Source organism: Heptranchias perlo, chromosome 1, assembly GCF_035084215.1.
Source record: "Heptranchias perlo isolate sHepPer1 chromosome 1, sHepPer1.hap1, whole genome shotgun sequence".
Classification (NCBI taxonomy): Eukaryota; Metazoa; Chordata; class Chondrichthyes; order Hexanchiformes; family Hexanchidae; genus Heptranchias; species Heptranchias perlo.
Window position 1 is genome coordinate 93697909 of NC_090325.1, and position 19902 is coordinate 93717810.

Below are 19902 nucleotides of genomic sequence, written 5' to 3' on the forward strand. Positions count from 1 at the left end.
GCCTGGGAACAGAGTGAGGCATTCCTATCAACACAGTATTTTCCACAGTATGGAAAGTATGCATATATCATACAGTGCTGCCACTGAGGAAGAGAAAAGGAAAAATTTCAACAATTTACATCCATATGGTGCTTTTCATGTAATGAAATGTCCCAAGGCACTTCACAGAGGAGAAACAGATGTCAATCAGCAAGTTAGGAGAGATGACTAAAAGTTTGGTTAGAAAGACAGGCTTTCAGGAAGTTTTTAAAAGACAGAAATAAAAGTAACATGGCAGGGGGGTTTAGCAGGGACTTCCAGAGAATAGGGTCGAGATGCCACCAATGATGGAGTGAAGGAAGGGTGGGACATACAAGAGGACCAAAGAGTACGGACAACAACGGAGGGCTGGAGGGGAATGGTGAGGTAGGGAGCGGCAAAGCCATCGATGGATCTATAAACGAGGACGAGGATTTTGAATTCAGTACGTTGGAGAACAGAGGAGCGATGTAGGTTGGCAAGGACAGGTGATGGACAAATGAGACTTAGGCCCCGATATGAGAGTAGAGGCCGGATGGCAATGGGGGGCTAAATTGGCGCGGAGGTAACCCGACCAATAAAAAATGTCCGTTTCCCAGACGATCGCGATTCAATTGGTGCCACTTAACGTAGCTTCCGGGTTTGCCGTCCAAAAACTGCACAGCGGGCGGACTGCGCACCCACATCACAGGCTGTCAGCTGGAGGAACTCTATTTAAAGGGCCATTGCTCCAATGGCTTTTCCTGGAGCAAACACTCACACACCACAATGGAGCAGCACAGGGGCAAGGCTGCTCCAAGATTTAGCGATGCCTCACTCCAGGTGCTACTGGATGGGGTGAGGAGGTGGAGGGATGTGTTCTACCCGGCGGATGGGAGGAAGTGGCCTGCCTCCGCCGCCAAGAAGGCCTGGCTCGAGGTGGCAGAGGAGGTCACCAGCAGCAGCAACATCTCGCGCTCATGGATCCAGTGCAGGAAGCGCTTCAATGACCTAACTAGGTCAGCAAAAATGAGTACACTTATTGATTCTCCTGCATTCCGTGTTCCACAAAACCGCCCCCACCCCCCAACTCATTCTGCACTGCCAACACTACTCTATCACATCACTCCTCACACCCACTTAAGGCTCATCCTCAACTTACCTGCACTTCCTCATCTCCCCATTAGTCAACCCATCACTACCACTAAACCCAATCTTCATCCAATGTCATGGCTCTGTCTCATACTCACCTTCTGATGCATCTCTTTCACGGTCAGCCTCACCCAAACCAATGCATTCATCGGTTGGCCACTTCACCATCACTCACTCACACGTCTGTTCTTTCTCCCCTTCTAGAAGAAAGCGCAAAATGCATGGGAGAGAGCGAGGACTGGAGGGGGGCTGCAACAAATCGTCGTCCTCACAGAGGCGGAGCAGGAGGCGCTGGAACTCAGCTGAACCCTCGAGTGCCTGTCCACCGGGAACGCCGAGACTGGCACCCCACAAACATCTGGTGACACAACTTTTAACATCATCACGCACAATATGAATTGATGTTAACATTCCTTGCCATCTTCAGCACCTCAGTATGCTCATCGCAACATGACACATCTGTGATGATGCTTAATATTGCCTTCTGTTCTCTTACAGAGCCTTCAGCAACTACTGTGACAGCAGAGGACAATTCCTCAGAGGTTCTGCTTTGGGCCTATGCCCTCTGGATTTTGGAGCCCGTGAGGGCCCCTACAAAGATTGTTCCAAAGACCTGTGGGTCCTAGTCCTCAGTTAGTTGGGTTGGCACCGGGTGAGTTACCACACGCGAGCACAAGCAGACACTGGTGGCAGGGGCAGCTGCGGAGAATCCACGTCAGTGGGAGCACTCCTCTCCAGGCTCTGCTCAGCTGGACGCAGATGCGGAACCCTGGGGGCCATCCTTTAAAAGGAGAATGATCGAGGGACAGCAGCACATTTGCGAGGTACTGGAACAGGTGCCATGCACACGCTCCACAATACCGCAGAAGATGGAGAAATCCAACTCCTGCATGAGTGGAATGGTGGCACAGGTACGTGAGGGAATCTCTGAGATGCTGTCACAGGGACGTGAGCAACTCTTTGAGATAGTGTTACAGGTAAGTGAGGAACTGTCTACAATGGAGAGAAGGCTAGCCTCCATTGAGCTTCAAGCACAGCTCACAAATGAGTCCATTCAGGCCCTAACAACGGCCGTTCAGACTCAGGGTGAGCAACATTCTGCCGCCTTAAACAGGCACACAGAAACTTTACAACTGGGCTTCCAAGGCATCATACATGTCCTCCAAACTGTTCTCCAGCAGGGTGGTAGGAGTGATGTGGGCCTAGCCCAGGAGAAGGATAATGGCGAAAGGGGACATGGAAGTGGGGACGCCACTCAAAGCGCTCCCACATCTCACCCGTTGCCCCCCTCTCAACCAGTACCCGCAATGCTGCCTCCTCTCCAGGTGGCCGAGTCTGCCCCTGCACAGGTGCAGGTAGAGCCGTCTTTGGAGGGGCCCTCACAGGCACCAAAACCCAGAGGAAATAGGCCCAAAGCATCTAAACAGTCAGGGCATGAACATGAGCAACCTGCTACTACCTCTGTCGCAGCCACAGGGGATGCACCACGTAGAAGTAGTCGGAAAAGAAAGGCGAAGGTTTTGTTGGCACGAAGGGTATGCACAAGGGTGTTTGACAGACTATCATGTTTTTGATTTATATTTAGTTTTTGTTAAAGTGACATTAAATTTTATGATTGTCACCACTGCTGCCACGTCTTGCCCATTCTCGACTGGCTTTTGTGAAACGGCCCTTTCACGAGGTTCACCATGAACGGCGACACTTGATGCCACTCATTGGGTCACTTTACAGTGTGTACGTGTGGTTGCAGGACTGTTTTGTGCAGGGAGGGGTGGGCGGCCTGTTGTGGCGCTGCTCTTTCCAGGTGGTGTGAGGACTGGACTCTTCACACTTTCTGATGTTAGGAGAACCGTTCACATATCAGTGATTCCCTAGCCTCACGAACAGCCAGGTGAGCCACTGCTTTGTCCATGGGTTCCTCCTCCTCCTCCATGTGGGTGGCAGATGGGGCCTCCTCAAACGGCAACCCTCTCTGTTGTTGCCCTCTGTGCTCTTGTGCAGGTGCCTGTGGCACAGCACTGTGTTGTGGAGCTGCAAATGGTGGAAGTGCACGCCGTACCTGGCGAAGCTGGTGATGTTGCTCGTCCTCGGATAGAGTGGTAAATGCAGCCATGGCGCTCCCCCCCATCCTGATGGTGTGAGTTTGAGGGGGTCCGAAAAGTTGTTAAATATGTGTGAACAGAAGAATTGTGAGTGGAAAGTAAGAATTTTCAGTGAAAACACAAAAACCTTCCTGCCAAGTTTGTGTGAAAGAACTGAATGCCCTGCAGCAAGAATTCACCTTTCCTCCCCATCTGTCAAACAAGCATTTGAATGTCCCACTGGCAGCTGGCTGAAACAAGTGTGGCAGAACATGGATTGTTTCCCACAGCACGGGAAACACGCTGGGGTTGTTTCAGAATTGGACCCCTGCCTTATTGTGGAAAAATTAAGTATCTAAACAAGTTTCTTAACTATCGTCCCGCCGGCTCTAATTGCCGGTGGGACTTCCGCATTCAGGAGGCACACACGCACCCAGATGCGTCAATGGGGAACCCGGAAGTCTGCGGGTTGGAGCCGGGTTCCGAACCCGCTCGGGATTTCCCCAATTTTCAGAGCCCCCACCCCGCCCCCCCTGCTACATCACTGGAAAATCGAGCCCTTAGTGCGGGCGGCAAAGTTTTGGACAAGTTAGAGTTTGTGAGGGATGGAAATCAGAAGGCCAGCAGAGGGTGTTGGAAGAATAAAATGAGACTGCAGGTACTGAAAGCGTGACTAAAGCACCAGTGGAGGAGAGTTAAGGGTAATGGTGGGCAATATGGCAGTGGTTGACAGTCTTGATGATGGCTAGATTATTGCCACGTTCTCAAATGGCTGTCAAAATCTGCGTAAGTCAAAACTTGCTCCAGCTGAATGTTGGCAAGATTGAGGTCATCCTCTTCAGTTTCTGTAAGCACTTCTGCCTTGATCCCATCAACCTGCCCAGCTGTCAATTTAGTCTTGGAATCCTGCTCAACTCCAAGCTCAGCTGACTTCCTCACTACCACTTCATTATCAAGAACACTTTCTTCCACCACCACACCTACTGCTAACCTCACCAATGCCCCACATAAACTCTCCAAAACTTCAACTCAAATGCCACAGCCCAAAAAATCTCTACCCAGTTCCGTCTGCTTTGCCATCCCATTCCCTTCTTTCAGAAACCACCTTAAAACCCTCCGCTGCTACTGTGCCTTCATTTCTTTACATAGCCTTTCCATCTCTCTCCTTTCCCTGTGCACGGCTTCCTCCTTATGATAAAGCATTCCGAGATGTTTTCTACTAACGAGAAGCACTATATAAACACAAGTTGTTGATGATGATGAGAGGTTTGAAACTCAGCTCAGGGTTGGATATTCAGCCTGAGCAAACAGCCAGATTGTGTAATGTAATTGGAAAAAGGGTACAAAGTTGTTAGTTGGCACCAAATTGGACAGCTCGGTCTTCCAGATGTTCAATTGAGGGAAGTTCTGACTCACCCATAACTTGATGTTGGACAAACAATCTGACAGCATAGAGGTGGTCAGTGAGTCAAGGGTAATAGGAGAAAAATGACATCAACACACATGTAGAAATTGACTCCACGTCTACAGATGCCAACTCCAGGAAGCAATATGTAATATGGAAAAGGTAGGGACTAAGGATAGAACCTTGGGATAAAGAACAAATCTGCAATTACATCATGCATTATCACATCCTCAGGGCATCTCAAAGCACTTTGCATCCAATTCATTACTTTTTGAAGTGTAGTTGCTGTTATGTAGAACACAGCTCCCAATTTGCACACAGCGACACTGCATTAATATCAAACAACTTGATCTGTTTTTGGTTGTGTTGATAAAAAGGCACTATGAATACTCTCTACTCTTCTTCAGATAGTGTCACAGGATTTTTAACATCCACCTGAACAGGCAGATGGGGCTTCAACCAAAAGATGACACCTCGGACCATGCAACACTATCTCAGTATTATAGTTAAGTGCCAGCCTAGATCATGTTCTTAAATCCCGGACTGCAGCTAGAATCCACAACCTTCTGAATCATAAGTGACTGTTACCAAATGAGCAAAGCTGACATGGCTGGAGGTGGCCATGCAGTATGGGAAGGGAAGACATTTTCACACATGTGCTGGTTACACTGGGACAGGTAAGGGTGGAACCAGGTAGGACAAGTCTGCTGAAGTGGACTATATAGAAGATAAAGGAGAATGGAACATTTCAGAGATCAAGAAGGACATGGAGGAACAAGTTGCTGTAGTCACAGTCATGGAGAATGTCACGGTGACTTAGAACAAGCTGGTTGGCAGGTCAAAAACTGGACTGGAGAGGTTCAAAAGAGAATAAATTGGGAAATGGGCTTTTTGAGGAGGACAATAAAATCATGGAATCATAGAATCATAGAAAGGCTCCAGCATGGTAAGAGGCCATTCGGCCCATCGATTCCACGCAGGCTCTATGCAAGAGCAATCCGGCTAGACACACTCCCCGCCCTATCCCCGTAGCCCTGCAATTTTTTTCCTTTCAATTACTTATCCCTTTTGAAGGCCATGATTGAATCTGCCTCCACCTCCCCCTCGGGCGGTACATTCCAGGTACTAACCACTCGCTGCGTAAAAAAGTTTTTCCTCATATCACCTTTGGTTCTTTTGCCAATCACCTTAAATCTATGTCCTCTGGTTCTTGACCCTTCCGCCAATGGCAACAGTTTCTCTCTATCTGCCCTTCATGATTTTGAATACCTCTATCAAATCTCCTCGCAACCGTCTCAGTTCCAAGGAGAACAACACCAGCTTCTCCAGTCTATCCACGTAACTAAAGTCCCTCATCCCTGGAAGCATTCTAGTAAATCTCTTCTGCACCCTCTCTAAGGCCTTCGCATCTTTCATAAAATGCGGTGCCCAGAACTGGACACAATACTCCAGTTGTGGCCGAACCAGTGTTTTATAAAAGGTTCATCATGACTTCCATACTTTTGTACTCTATGCCTCTATTTATAAAGCCCAGGATCCCGTATGCTTTCTCAACCTGCCCTGTCACCTTCAACAATGTGTGCACATATACCCCCAGATCTCTCTGTTCCTGTACCTCTTTTAGAGTTGTGCCCTCTAGTTTATTTTGCCCCTCCTCGTTCTTCCTATCGAAATGTATCACTTCGCATTTTTCTGCGTTAAATTTCATCTGCCACGTGTCCGCCCATGCCACCACCTGTCTATATCCTCTTGAAGTCTATCACTAGCCTCCTCACTGTTTACTACCTTCCAAGTTTTATGTCATCTGCAAATTTTGAACTTGTGCCCTGTACACCCAAGTCCAAGTCATTAATATATATCAAGAAAAGCAGTGGTCCCAGCACTGACCCCTGGCGAACACCACTGTACACCTCCCTCCAGTGCGAAAAACAACCATTCACTACTACTCTCTGTTTCCTGTCCCTTAGCCAATTCTGTATCCATGTTGCTAGTGCCCCCTTTATTCCATAGGCCGGAATCTTGATGATAAGCCTACCATGCGGCTCTTTATCAAACGCCTTTTGAAAGTCCATATACACATCAACTGCATTACCCTCATTTACCCTCTCTGTTACCTCATCAAAAAACTCTATCAGGTTAGTTAAACATGATTTGCCTTTAATAAATCCGTGCTGGCTTTCTCTAATCAATCCACACTCATCCAAGTGACTGCTAATTCTGTCCCGGATTATTGTTTCTAAAAGTTTCCCCACCACCGATGTTAAACCGACTGGCCTATAGTTGCGGGTTTATCCTTACACCCTTTTGAACAAGGGTGTAACATTTGCAATTCTCCAGTCCAATTTGCCTGCCAATCTTTGATTCCAATTTACCCGGGCCAGATCTGTTCTCATCCCATTGAATTTGGCCTTCCTCCAATTGAGTATTTTTATTTTAGAGTGGTCCGTGTCCTTTTTCACAGCTATTCTAAACCTTATGGGCTTCACTGGCCCATAAAACAAACCCCTCCGGAGTTCAGCAACTTTTGTTATGTGGGTTTTACATTGAAACAAACTGCGCCGTATCCATGGTAACCGCAGCGGGGGCGACCTGAGGCCTTTTCAAATTGCGGTGCGGCCGCGGAGCTGACCCGGGGCGGGTTATAAATCGAGCTAAATTACAGCGGGAACGGTTGCGGCAACTGACAAAGCAGGAATTGTTAGTGCAAATAAACCCACCCCTAAAACAGATACTTAGAGGGAGCAGAGCCCCGCGCCCCTCTCTCACCTTCATCTCTCTTTATTTTCCTCACCAACCACTTGCACGGCAAGCGATCGCGGCGTCTGTGCGCATGCGCGACATTTCCGTGTCCTTCCCACGGTGCAACGCGGTGAATACGCGGCGCGTCCCGTCGCCCATGGCGACCATCGAACCTTGCTGTTGCCCCACTTCCGCTCACACCCAAAGGCCAATCAGTTCCAGAGAGAAGGCCTCGCTGTGCAACAGTTTGCAGTTCTTGCTGCTTTAGGTCCTGGGAAACTGAGCTGAAATATTATTTTAAATTAAAGTGTGGGAGTACAATTGGGGACACAGTTCAAACTAGTAAAAGGTAACTTTAGGACTGATATCAAGAAATTCTTCTTCACACAAAGAGTGATTAATATGTGGAATAAACATCCAGATAGAATAGTGGAGGCAAAAACCCTGGAATCGATTAAGAAACAATTGGATGCTACGATGAGGGGAGACTTTAGAATTTCTCTGGATGGATGAATTTAGATGAGCCAGATGGCCTTCCTCATCTGTCATGATCTTGTGATTAATGTTTAAAAATAATTCCAGCCGTGACATACAAGAGCATGGGTCAAACAAATGCTGCAAACCCCACATATGAACAATAAAAGCTGATGTTTAAGCACACTGAAAATAATGAAAAGTTACCTTTTTTGTATTTCACATTCTAAAAATATGAGTTCAGTGCTCAATTTAGTGACTTGGGTTGGCAAGGGACAAGAAATAAAGAGAAGCATTGGTGGAAGGGTCAAGAACCAGGGGACACAGATTTAAAATGATTGGCCAAAGAACCAAAGGCGACATGAGGAAAAACTTTTACTCAGTGAGTAGTTATGATCTGGAATGCGCTGCCTGAAGAGGTAGTGGGAGCAGATTCAATTGTGGCTTTCAAAAAAGAATTGTATAAATACTTGAAGGGAAAAAACTTGCAGGGCTACAGGGAAAAAGTGGGGGAATGGGACTAACTGGATTGCTCTTACAAAGAGCAGGCACAGGCTTGATGGGCCGAATGGCCTCCTTCTGTGCTGTAACCATAGATGTGTTTGACTAAGTTAACACCAACTACTCAAAACTCCCACATCCTGCAGGAACAGCACATCACGGTTCCTTCTTCTGTTGCCATTCTTACTATAAATGTTAAGTTATAGTTAACTTAATATTCTTAAATTTCAATTAAACTACTTTGCTCCTCCTTCTACTTTGTTCCAAATTCCTACAAGCAAAATTCACATTTTGGATGTACTATTTTCACTCTGTTCCCATATCACTCTTATCAGCTCACTACCAGTGCCATGGGATCATTTACGTTGACCCAAGAGGGAAGATGGGGCCTCAAACAATGCAGCACTCCCTCAGTACTGCACTGGTGCCAGCCTCAATTATGGGCGCAAGTCTCTGCAGTGGAGTTTGAACCTACGGCCTTCTGACTCAGAGGCAAGAGTGCTACCATTGATGCTTGTCATTTAATCGTCTGTTTTCTATTTAACCATTTTATCATAGAATCATAGAAATTTAAGGCACAGAAGGAGGCCATTCAGCCCATCTTGTCTGTGCCGGCCGAAAAAGAGCTATCCAGCCGAATCCCACTTTCCAGCTCTTGGTCCGTAGCCTTGTAGGTCACGGCACTTCAAGTGCACATCCAAGTACTTTTTAATTGAGTTGAGGGTTTCTGCCTTTACCACCCTTTCAGGCAGTGAGTTCCAGACCCCCACCACCCTCTGGGTGAAAAAAATTCTTCTCAACTTCCCTCTAATCCTTCTACCAATTACTTTAAATCTATGCCCCCTGGTTACTGACCCCTCGGCTAAAGGAAATAGGTCATTCCTATCCACTCTATCTAGGCCCCTCAGAATTTTATACACCTCAATTTATAGATTATTCCATTTATTTTCCAATGTGTATGCATGTTTTCCCCTCGCATGTCCATCTGTAATATCTTCCAGTTTTGATGAAGGGTCCACATCCAAAATATTAATTTCTCTGTTCTCTCCACAGATGCTGCCTGGCCTACTGAGAGTTTTCTGTTTAAGAGTCTTGCAAACTCATAGACCTTATGTAAATTGTATCATTAAAAGGTAACACTAGAGATTATTTTTCCAACAAGCTATGCAGACTTTCCTCATAACTCAGACTGTTAAAATGGGGATCAGCCTTGTGTCTTTTTTCTGTACTGTCTCCAGAGTTTGAATATCTCTCATGTTTATTAGCGACCAGAACTGGATGCAGTATTCAAGGTGTGGTCTGACCAGACCACTATACAGTTTGATCATTACTTCTTCTAACTTATATTCTACTGTTTTCATTATGTGGTTTAACATACTATTAGCTTTGTTTATTGCTGCTTTAAGACTCCAAGGTCTCCTTTAACCTCATCCTTGGCTATTTCAGCATCATTCATGGAATATGCATGCTGTTTATTTTGCCATCCTATGTGTAGCACCTTGTCTTCATTAAATTTCATTTGTCATTGTTTTGCCCACTTATACATTTTGTCCAACTCATTCTGTAAATTCTGAGCTGTCTCTGCCAATTCCACTGTCCCTCCTAGTTTGGTATCATCTGCAAATTTGACCATATTGTATGGAGTTTCTGAATCCAGGTCATTTATATTAATTAGAAACAATAGTGGTCCCAGCAGCGAGCTCTGAGGTAGCTCACTTAGTATTACCTCCACTCCAACATAACTCCTTGAATGCATACTCGTTGTTTCCTACACTTCAGCCAGTTTTTTAATCCATTCTCAGGCTTTTGTGTGACACTTTATCAAAAGCCTCTTGCAAGTCCACATAATAAATCTTCCCATAGTCCACTTAGGATGTCATTTCCTCAAAGAAGTCAAGGAGGTTGGTCAGGCAGGATCGTCCATGCTGACTGCTGTTAACTAGGTTATTATTGCACAGATAATCCTCAAGTTTACTCCTGATAATCGATTCCATTATTTTACATAGAATGAAAGAAAGACTAATTGGCTAGAAATTCATTATGGACTGTGTTCGGGTGCATAACTGATTGCTGTGTTCCAGCACGTGGCCAAACCAGGAGACTCGAGGCATGACAGAAGTTGGACCTCAGGCCTCATTTTAATAATTGTGGTGAGCTGCCGGCATCTGTCGTAGTTACAGAGGCAGCTCGCCGTTGTGGTCAGGTCCAATTTGGGCTGGCTGCCTCGCTGGCAGCAGCCTGCAGGTACGTCCAGGGACGGGATGGAGGCAAATAGGAAGGGGCTGAGCATGGGCCGGCAGTTGCCCACAGTATTAATATGGAGGCAGCAGGAGCATTCCTGCTCCTCCTGGCTCCACATTGAGATAACTATAAAAAACTTACCTGACAGTTTCTTTGGCTGCCTGCAGCGGGTCCTTTAGGACTACTGGTTAGGCCTCTGGAGATCTGGAAAAACTAGTCAGAGCTTGCACACCACAAGCTCCAACTAGTCCAACCAAATGAACAAACAGGTTCTGAAAGGATGCAGAATCTTCATTTCAATATTGAAATTAAGCTTGCAGTTGTTTCAGGTACCCCGGCAAATATAGCAGTGGCCCAAACGAATGCGCAGAGCAGGCGTAAGCCAGCGCGCTGCTAACTTAGTCACCATTGCGCCTGTTTTGCGACCATAAAACAGGCACAATTGATGTTAAATTTCTTCCTCAGTGAGTCTGTAATTACCTCTGTCTATTTTGTCACCTTTTTTGAATAAGGGCACCATATTCGCCTGTTTCCGATCTACTGGTATCTCCTCAGTGTCCACTGGCTCCTTCATAATGATCTGCAGTGCCTTCCAAATCTCCTCCCTTGTGTCTCTCAGCACACTGCGATACATGCATCTTTTACGCTTGTCATCCCTTCTCTGAACGCCCTCTTATGGTTGAGGCCTCAGCTGTTATGCCTTTTTCCAGGTTTCTCTTTGTCCCTCTGATCGCCCCTTTAACATGTTTCTGGATTTTCTTATATTCATCCCAATGAGTCCCTTCCCCTTTCTCCATGCACGATTTCTACAGGCCATTATACCTCTTATCTCACTTCTAATTTGTTTGTTAATCCATTTAGTATCACATCTGCTTAGTTGGAGCTTGTTGGGATTCAGGAATGTATATATCCTGCAAGCTCAGCATTATACCTTTGATTTTTTTAGCATTAATTCTATCCAGAGCAGTTCTTTTTGAAGTTTTCTAACTCCCACAGAATGAACTTCTTTTACCTCCCAGGTGTCACTGACATACCACCTCTTATTTTGTCCACTCTATCTTTTCTAAACACTCTTTACTCCAAATGTTATATTAATTTCCATCCTCAGGATTTAGCCACCTTATTGATATTCCCACCACATTGTAGTAATGCCATAAAGTATCCATCTGCCAAGCATAGAGCCCATAAAATGAAATCAGAATGATTTTAGGAATTTTAGAAATGCCTCATAAATCTACTAAAATTCTTTGCGGAGGTAATGAAATTAACGAATGAAGTATATCCAGCGAGGCCCCTCCTGCTGGCCTGCCAACTGGCAGTTACTTCTTTCTTCCCTGTTATTCTCTCTTGTCTAGCTTCTCCTCTCCTGCATGCATCTGTCTGTACGTCTTCAGGCTTGTGTTTTTCACATTGGTACCCCTCTGTTTCACCATTTCTTGTTCTAATTTCTCCCTGCTGCTGTCCAATCCAGTGTATGTGAGCACCCTGACATGAATAATGTGACCCATAAACACAGACTGAGCCACTAGTTTCTCTGAGATCTTGACAGACCACAGCATCAACACTATCAACCAGCCAGCTGCCTAACCACATGCAGCATAATCCATCAAAAAGGCTTTAAAATTATCATACCAATAATTAAAAACATGAAAACCACAGAATGTGTGATAGAAATAAAGCACATTTCAAGTTAGCACTACAAGGTGGTTTATTATACTCAATGCAGCACTTTCAAAAACAATTGTGATGAAGATTTTAATGTCAGGATTAATAGAGAAGATAATAGTGGGAATAAGAGAAATGAATTTCTATTTTTGGATATGATTATAAACTGTTCTATGTCTCAAATGATCATGGAAACTACAAAGTGTGGAGGGGACAGCAATATTACACTTGCTATTATGTGATGGCCAAGGAACGGTGGAGTTGAGGTTCAGATTAGCTGTGATCTAATTCAATGTTGTCCAATATATTAGCCATTAGTCACATGTGGCTAATTGGGAATCCAGATGTGAATAATTGAATTGTTGATTAGTAAATAAAAAATGAGTAATAAGCACCACTGTTGGGCATGTGATCTCAGTGCTCATTCACATTTATATTTTAACCTTTTTGTGCATTTGATGGTAAAATGGTAAGACAAAAAGCAGAGTGTGCAAGTGTTTTTTGAACATTGTGTGCTTTACTTCCTTGGTTATCTGCTAAAATGATTTTAACAGGGTGAAAACGCTGGACTTTGGCACCATGGAAACATCAGCAACATTGTATGGTGAGGGGAGCTGTTATCGTAGTCAGCTCGATCAATGAGAATAACTGCTTTAGGACAACAGAAGAAAGCAAGCAGCAACCAATAACGAGCAGCTCCAACAGGGCATGGAATAGCAAAGGGCAAGCAGCATCCAACTGAGTTATGGATGAAGAACAAGGGTGGGTTTGGCACATCTTGTGTGAGGAAACATTATCAGCAATCACTTGATGAAGTCAAAGTACTGCCCGCAACTGCTGCACTAAGGTGTGCTGTGTCAGATAAATTCATGGCCGAATTCCAAACTTTGGTGAAAGAGAAAGACTGCAAAGTTTTGTATGGAGTGGTGGTAGATGTTTACATAAATATACACATGAAGTACATTTACCTGTATTGTGTGTGTAAGGTATTTTCTACTAAAATTAGTGTTGTTGTATCCATGCCTGTGGCTAGTCAGCAATTTCTATTGAACAACACTGATCTAACTGAATGGTGGAACAGGCTAAAGGGGCTGTTCCTACGTTCCTATATAGTCAAAGTCAGCGAGTAGCTAGCTAACAATGACCACAGTATGGTGGAGTTTAAAGTAAGACTTTGTATGGATGAGGAAGAAACCAAGAATGATGGATTGGCATACACTTCTGTATGGGATCGGTACAGAGAGTAAATGGAATATATTCAGATATAATTGGGGAGCTGCAGAACAAATATATTCCATCAGGTTAAAAAGTGCAGTGGAGCAGGCAGGAAACCAATGTGGGCAACAGGGAAGTACGTGAGGGATAAGGGATTATAAAGGCCTTGTATATTAAATATATTATAGCAAATGATGTTTAATTTGGAAAATGCAGTGTTACACATATGGGCCGGGCAAATGCTCAACACACATAAATCCTTCAGGGAAAAGCATTAAAGAAGGTGGAGAAAGAAAGAGATCTGGGCGTTTTGCTCTCCTAACCTATTTTTTCATCTTTTTTACCCTTTTCCTATTCACATTCCTATCTTTAATCATACCTGTAGTTTTATAATTACGAACAATGACGGAGAGGAAAAGACCCTCTGGTCCATCCAGCCTATCCCAAAATTGGCCTGGGTTTTTATCTGTTTTTTTGCCTCTCCTAGGAGAGCACACGATTTTGGGTGGAGTGTAGAGTGTATATATTGTGATTGTGTGGGACAGGCTGGATGGACCAGAGGGTCTTTTCCTCCCCGTCAGTATTCGTATGTTCATAATTATAAAACTACAGGTATGATTAAAGATAGGAATGTGAACAGGAAAAGGGTAAAAGAGGTGAAAAAATTGGTTAGGAGAGCAAAAAGGGATAATTGAGATTAGGATTGCAGATAATACAAAGAAAGAAAGTGAAAGATTCTTGTGAATATATTTGGGGAAAACAATTGACAAAGGAAACAGTTGGACCCCCTAAGGGATGCCAGACTGGATATGATAACTAATGACCAAGGAATGGCAGATGTCCTTAATTATTTATTTGTGTCAGTATTTGTAAATGAATTTGAATAGAACCTCCCTCATCCAGGATTGTCATTTAAAGGGGCAGAGGGAAGAAATACTGCTACATATGAAAATTAGCTACAAAGGACTGATTTTAGACTTATGACACCAAAAGAGACCAAGGCACCTGATCCAGATGGCTACCAAACAGTGTATTAAAGGTGGTGACACATCTTGATGGATATTTCAAGAGACTGAACAGAGGCACATGTGGAGCTAATTTATAAAAGGCATAGAAGGATAACCCAGAAAACTATAGATGCAAGGGACAAGAATGGGTCTTATGGTATTTTTCTCACCTTTCTTTTTGTGCTTTTTTAATCTGTACAATACACACATGGCCCTCATAAGCATCACAGTCTCCATCTGAACTACAAAAGAACAGTTTTCATCAGAGTGTTTCAATGGGACATGTTGCAATTATGACAGGTCTACACCTGAAACACTAACCTGTTTGTTCCTCTTTTCAGATGTTGGTGGACCAGTTGTGAATTTCCAGCATTTGCCATTTTTGCTACAGTTACATGCAATATTAGTTTGATACTTCCTATTATAAGAGACATGAACATATGCAGTCAGTTAAAAACTAAATCTAAAGCATATTCATGCAAAAGCAAAATTATCTTCCACTAAATGTAAGAATTAAGGCCATCTATGATAGATCTACACCAAGTATCTCTTCCAGTCAGTCGGTCAGGTAGCAAGTATTGCTAGTGTCAGCCTTGGCTCAGTGATAGCTCTCTTATCTCTAAGCTAGCAGGTTGTAGGTTCAAGCCTTCCTCCAGAGACTTTTCAGAATGCTGCACTATCAGAGGTACCATCTTTTGGATGAGAGTTTAGACTGAGGCCCTGTCTACCCTCTTGGGTGGATGTAAATGATCCAATGACTATTTGAAGAAGAGCAAGGGAGTTCTCCTGGTGTCATGGCCAACATTTATCCCTCAACCAACATCACAAAAAAAAATTGATTATCTGGTCATTTATCTTATTGCTCTTTTTGGGACCTTGCTGTGTGCAAATTGACTGCTGTGTTTCCCTACATTACAACATGACTATACTTCCAAAAGAAAGTACTTAATTGGCTGCAAATTGCTTTGGGATGCCCTGAACTCATGAAAGGTGCTATATAAATGCAAGTCTTTTCTTTCAGTCAAAAAATGACCATAATATTTGCAGATTACAAATATTTTACTTGATGATTGTGTATACATGTAAAATTATTTGTTGATACAATTTCTTTTGGGTTTTTACTTTCTAGTTTCCACCTCTCCTATTTTTATCCCCTCTAGTGTCCCAAGCCTCACACCAACTGTGATTAACCAACCTGCTTCCAGGTTTCAGTCAAACCCATTCTTAACCCACTCCCCAAGAGATGCACAAGAAGTTCTTGGTCAATTGCTTCTCTGGTTTTTCTTCCCTCCCTATGAGAAGACATATGGATTTCACTCAAAACCTCCTCACAGTGACATAGATTAGGTCAGGAACTTAGTAACGTCGGAGAATTGAACCTGTGTCCCACCATACTGTGATCACATGGCTCTAACATGCTGCTTGGCGATAGCACTTATTACGCACTGCAATCAGAGCAATTTTTTCCCAATATTTCAATGTGCAAAATTTTTAGGAAAAATTGCATTCAAAAATGTAAGTTTAGAATCATAGAATGGGTACAGCACGGAAGGAGGTCATTTGGCCCATCGAGATCATGCCGGCTCAAAGCAAGAGCAATCCAGCTAGTCCCGCTCCCCCGCCCTTTCCCCGTAGCACTGCAAATTTTTTCCCTTCAAGTACTTATCCAGTTCCATGATTGAATCTGCCTCCAACACCCCCTCGGGCAGTGCATTCCACATCATAACCAATCGCTGTGTAAAAAAGTTTGTCTTCATGTCCTCTTTCGTTCTTTTGTCAATCACCTTAAATCTATGTCCTCTGGTTCTTGACCTTTCCGCCAATGGGAACAGTTTCTCTCTATCTACTCTGTCTAGGCCCTTCATGATTTTGAATACCTCTATCAAATCTCCTCTCAACCTTCTCTGCTCTAAGAAGAACAACCCCAGCTTCTCCAGTCTATCCACGTAACTGAAGTCCTTCATCCCTGGAACCATTCTAGTAAACCTCTTCAGCACCCTCTCTAAGGCCTTCACATTCTTCTCCAGTTGTGGCCGAACCAGTGTTTTATAAAGGTTCATTATGACTTCCTTGCTTTTATACTCTATATGCCTCTATTTATAAAGCCCAAGATCCCGTAAGCTTTTTAATCTGCTTTCTCAACCTGTTCTGCCACCGTCAACGATTTCTGCACATATACCCCCAGATCTCTCTGTTCCTGAACCCCTTTTAGAATTATACCCTCTCGTTTATATTGCCTCTCTTTGTTCTTTCCATCAAAATGTATCACTTCGCACTTTTCTGCCCATTCCACCACCCTGTCTATATCCTCTTGAAGTCTATCACTATCCTCCTCACTGTTCACTACACTTCCAAGTTTTGTGTCATCTGCAAATTTTGAAATTGTGCCCTGTACACCCAAGTCATTAATATATATCAAAAAAAGCAGTGGTCCCAGCACCGACCCTTGGGGAACACCACTGTACACCTCCCTCCAGTCTGAGTTTCACCATTACCCTCTGTTTCCTGTCACTTAGTCAATTTTGTATCCATGTTGCCACTGCCCCTTTTATTATTTATAAAAAAGATTTTGGATGGTTTTGAATTTGGACTGTAAGAGCACAATAATGAACAAAATTACCAAAGTCCATTTGGCCCATTGAAGCTATCCCTCCATCAGACGATGTACAGTTTGTACTTTCATGACACTATCATCCAATTAATTTTTTTCTCCTTGGGTAGATAAATAACTTCAGGTGAAACTTTCAAAAACATAAAGCTGTGTGAATGTTCTCTCTGACCTCTGAAAATAACACTGAAATTCAGGTCATCAATATAACACTGCAACATACATCATTCAGTGCTGACAAGTCACAATCTGTAGATGACATTTTGAGAGTCCCAGCAGTACAGGAACCAAGAGTTGCACAGAATATTTAAAGCTGCGTTAGTACAGGAGCTGGCACTCATTTAATTCAGATTCTGAGAGTCAGCTCCCCAAGTTTACACAACTAAATCAGGCTCTCTTTTATCTCAATGGCAGAATCGTAGACAAAATGGGGGTGAAATTGGTTTTACACCGTGCTCTATTTTCTTTTCTTTTGATTTCAATGGAAAATAAAATTAGGTGCCATGTAAAACAGGCTGCCCATTTGCTATGAGCGCATTTTATACTACTAGCGAAGACCAATTTCATCCCGAGTTTTTTATGGTTTGCATTTCTGCCACCAGGATAAGGGAGACAGATTTAATCATGTAAACTAGGGGAGCCAGCCCATGGGCGCTGGTATTCCAAAATCCAAATTAAATGAGCGTCAGTGTAAAAGCGAATTTTGATTGTCTGTCTCTGTACTTATCCTTATAACCTCAATCCCATGTTTAACCAGATATTTTAAAACTCTTTTACCTACTAATCCTATTACAGGGATTCAAACATCTTCACAAAGAATAACAAATCTTTGGATTCATAAATTTGCAAGTATTGAAATATATGATTAAATCCTGGTTTACCAGTGTCTGAAAGCTTATGTAATGTCTTGCGTTTTGCTGGTTCACTTAAAAAATGTAAGTGAAATAAGTTACTCTTGATCCTTTCTCCTGAAAATGTAATGCCTGTGATATTAGAGTGGGTACAAAGAACAATAAATGTGATTGCTGGATTTAGATCACTGTCTATTTAAAGCAGGTTTAGTCATCTGGGATAAAAACAGAAAATGCTGGAGTAGCTCAGCAAATCAGGCAACTGTGAAGACAGAAAGAGTTAACGTTTCAGGTCAATGACCTTTCATCAGAACTGGAAGATGTTAAAGAGTTAAAGTTTTTGAGCAAGTACAGAGCCAGGGAAAGGGGGGAGGGGAGGGGAGGAAAGAACAAAAGGGAAAGTCTGTGATAAAGAGGGCAGGAGTGATTAAATGACAAAAAGGATGATGGTGTAAGACAAGGAAGGTGGTAATGGGACAGGTTAAGAAACAAAAGATCAAAGACATCAAGGCATTACCTAATAATCCTAATGCAGTATTTGACCAAGGGTGGCACCAAGGAGCCCTAGTAAAATTGAAGTCAATGGGAATCAGGGGGAAAACTCTCCAGTGGCTGGAGTCATACCTAACACAAAAGAAGATGTGATGTGGAGATGCCGGTGATGGACTGGGGTTGACAATTGTAAACAATTTTACAACACCAAGTTATAGTCCAACAATTTTATTTTTAATCCCACAAGCTTTCGGGGGCTTTCCCCTTCCTCAGGCGGTGTGGAAAAGACAATTTCGAATCCTTCGCATTTTAAAATCACAGAACAAAGCCTGGTGATTACTGCCCGTTGCCAAGGCAATCACAGTGAGCAGACAGAAAGGTGTCACCTAAAAAGGCCACCGAATATACAAACCCCCAAAAAAAAGAGAGAGAGAGAGAGATAAGGAAGACAGTCAATGACCCGTTATATTGAAAACAGATAACATTTGTTCGCTGGTGGGGTTACGTGTAGTGTGACATGAACCCAAGATCCCGGTTGAGGCCATCCTCATGGGTGCGGAACTTGGCTATCAATTTCTGCTCGACGATTTTGCGTTGTCGTGTGTCTCGAAGGCCGCCTTGGAGTATGCTTACCCGAAGGTCGGTGGCTGAATGTCCATGACTGCTGAAGTGTTCCCCGACAGGGAGAGAACCCTCCTGTTTGGCGATTGTTGCGCGGTGTCCGTTCATCCGTTGTCGCAGCGTCTGCATGGTCTCGCCAATGTACCATGCTCTGGGGCATCCTTTCCTGCAACGTATGAGGTAGACAACGTTGGCCGAGTCACAGGAGTATGAACCGTGCACCTGGTGGGTGGTGTCCTCTCGTGTGATGGTGGTATCTGTGTCGATAATCTGGCATGTCTTGCAGAGGTTACCGTGGCAGGGTTGTGTGGTGTCGTGGACGCTGTTCTCCTGAAGGCTCGGTAATTTGCTGCGAACGATGGTTTGTTTGAGGTTGGGTGGCTGTTTAAAGGCGAGTAGTGGAGGTGTGGGGATGGCCATAGCGAGGTGTTCGTCATCATTGATGACATGTTGAAGACTGCGGAGAACATGGCGTAGTTTCTCCGCTCAGGGGAAGTACTGGACGACGAAGGGTACTCTGTTGGTTGCGTCCCGTGTTAGTCTTCTGAGGAGGTCTACGCGATTTTTCGCTGTGGCCCGTCGGAACTGTCGATCGATGAGTCGAGCATCATATCCCGTTCTTACTAGGGCGTCTTTCAGCGACTGTAGGTGTCCATCGCGTTCCTCCTCGTCTGAGCAGACCCTGTGTATTCGCAGGGCCTGTCCATAGGGGATGGCCTCTTTGACGTGGTTAGGGTGGAAGCTGGAAAAGTGGAGCATTGTGAGATTGTCCGTGGGCAAAAGAAGATGGTAGTGGTTGTTGGAGGCCAATCATCTCAGCCCCAGGATATTGCTGCAGGAGTTCCTCAGGGCA

General features: G+C 44.1%; 1 protein-coding gene across 2 annotated transcripts in view; it reads right to left on the minus strand.

The window, feature by feature from the left end:
- Positions 1–7474, minus strand: part of wdr19 (WD repeat domain 19) — a 140685-nt gene extending 133211 nt beyond the window's left edge. For both annotated transcript variants that reach the window (XM_067988659.1, XM_067988676.1), the window contains exon 1: positions 7402–7474. In XM_067988659.1, coding sequence (XP_067844760.1) covers positions 7402–7407 — 6 coding nt within the window. In that variant the 5' untranslated portion in view covers positions 7408–7474. The remainder of the gene's footprint in view (positions 1–7401) is intronic.
- Positions 7475–19902: the final 12428 nt, after the last annotated feature.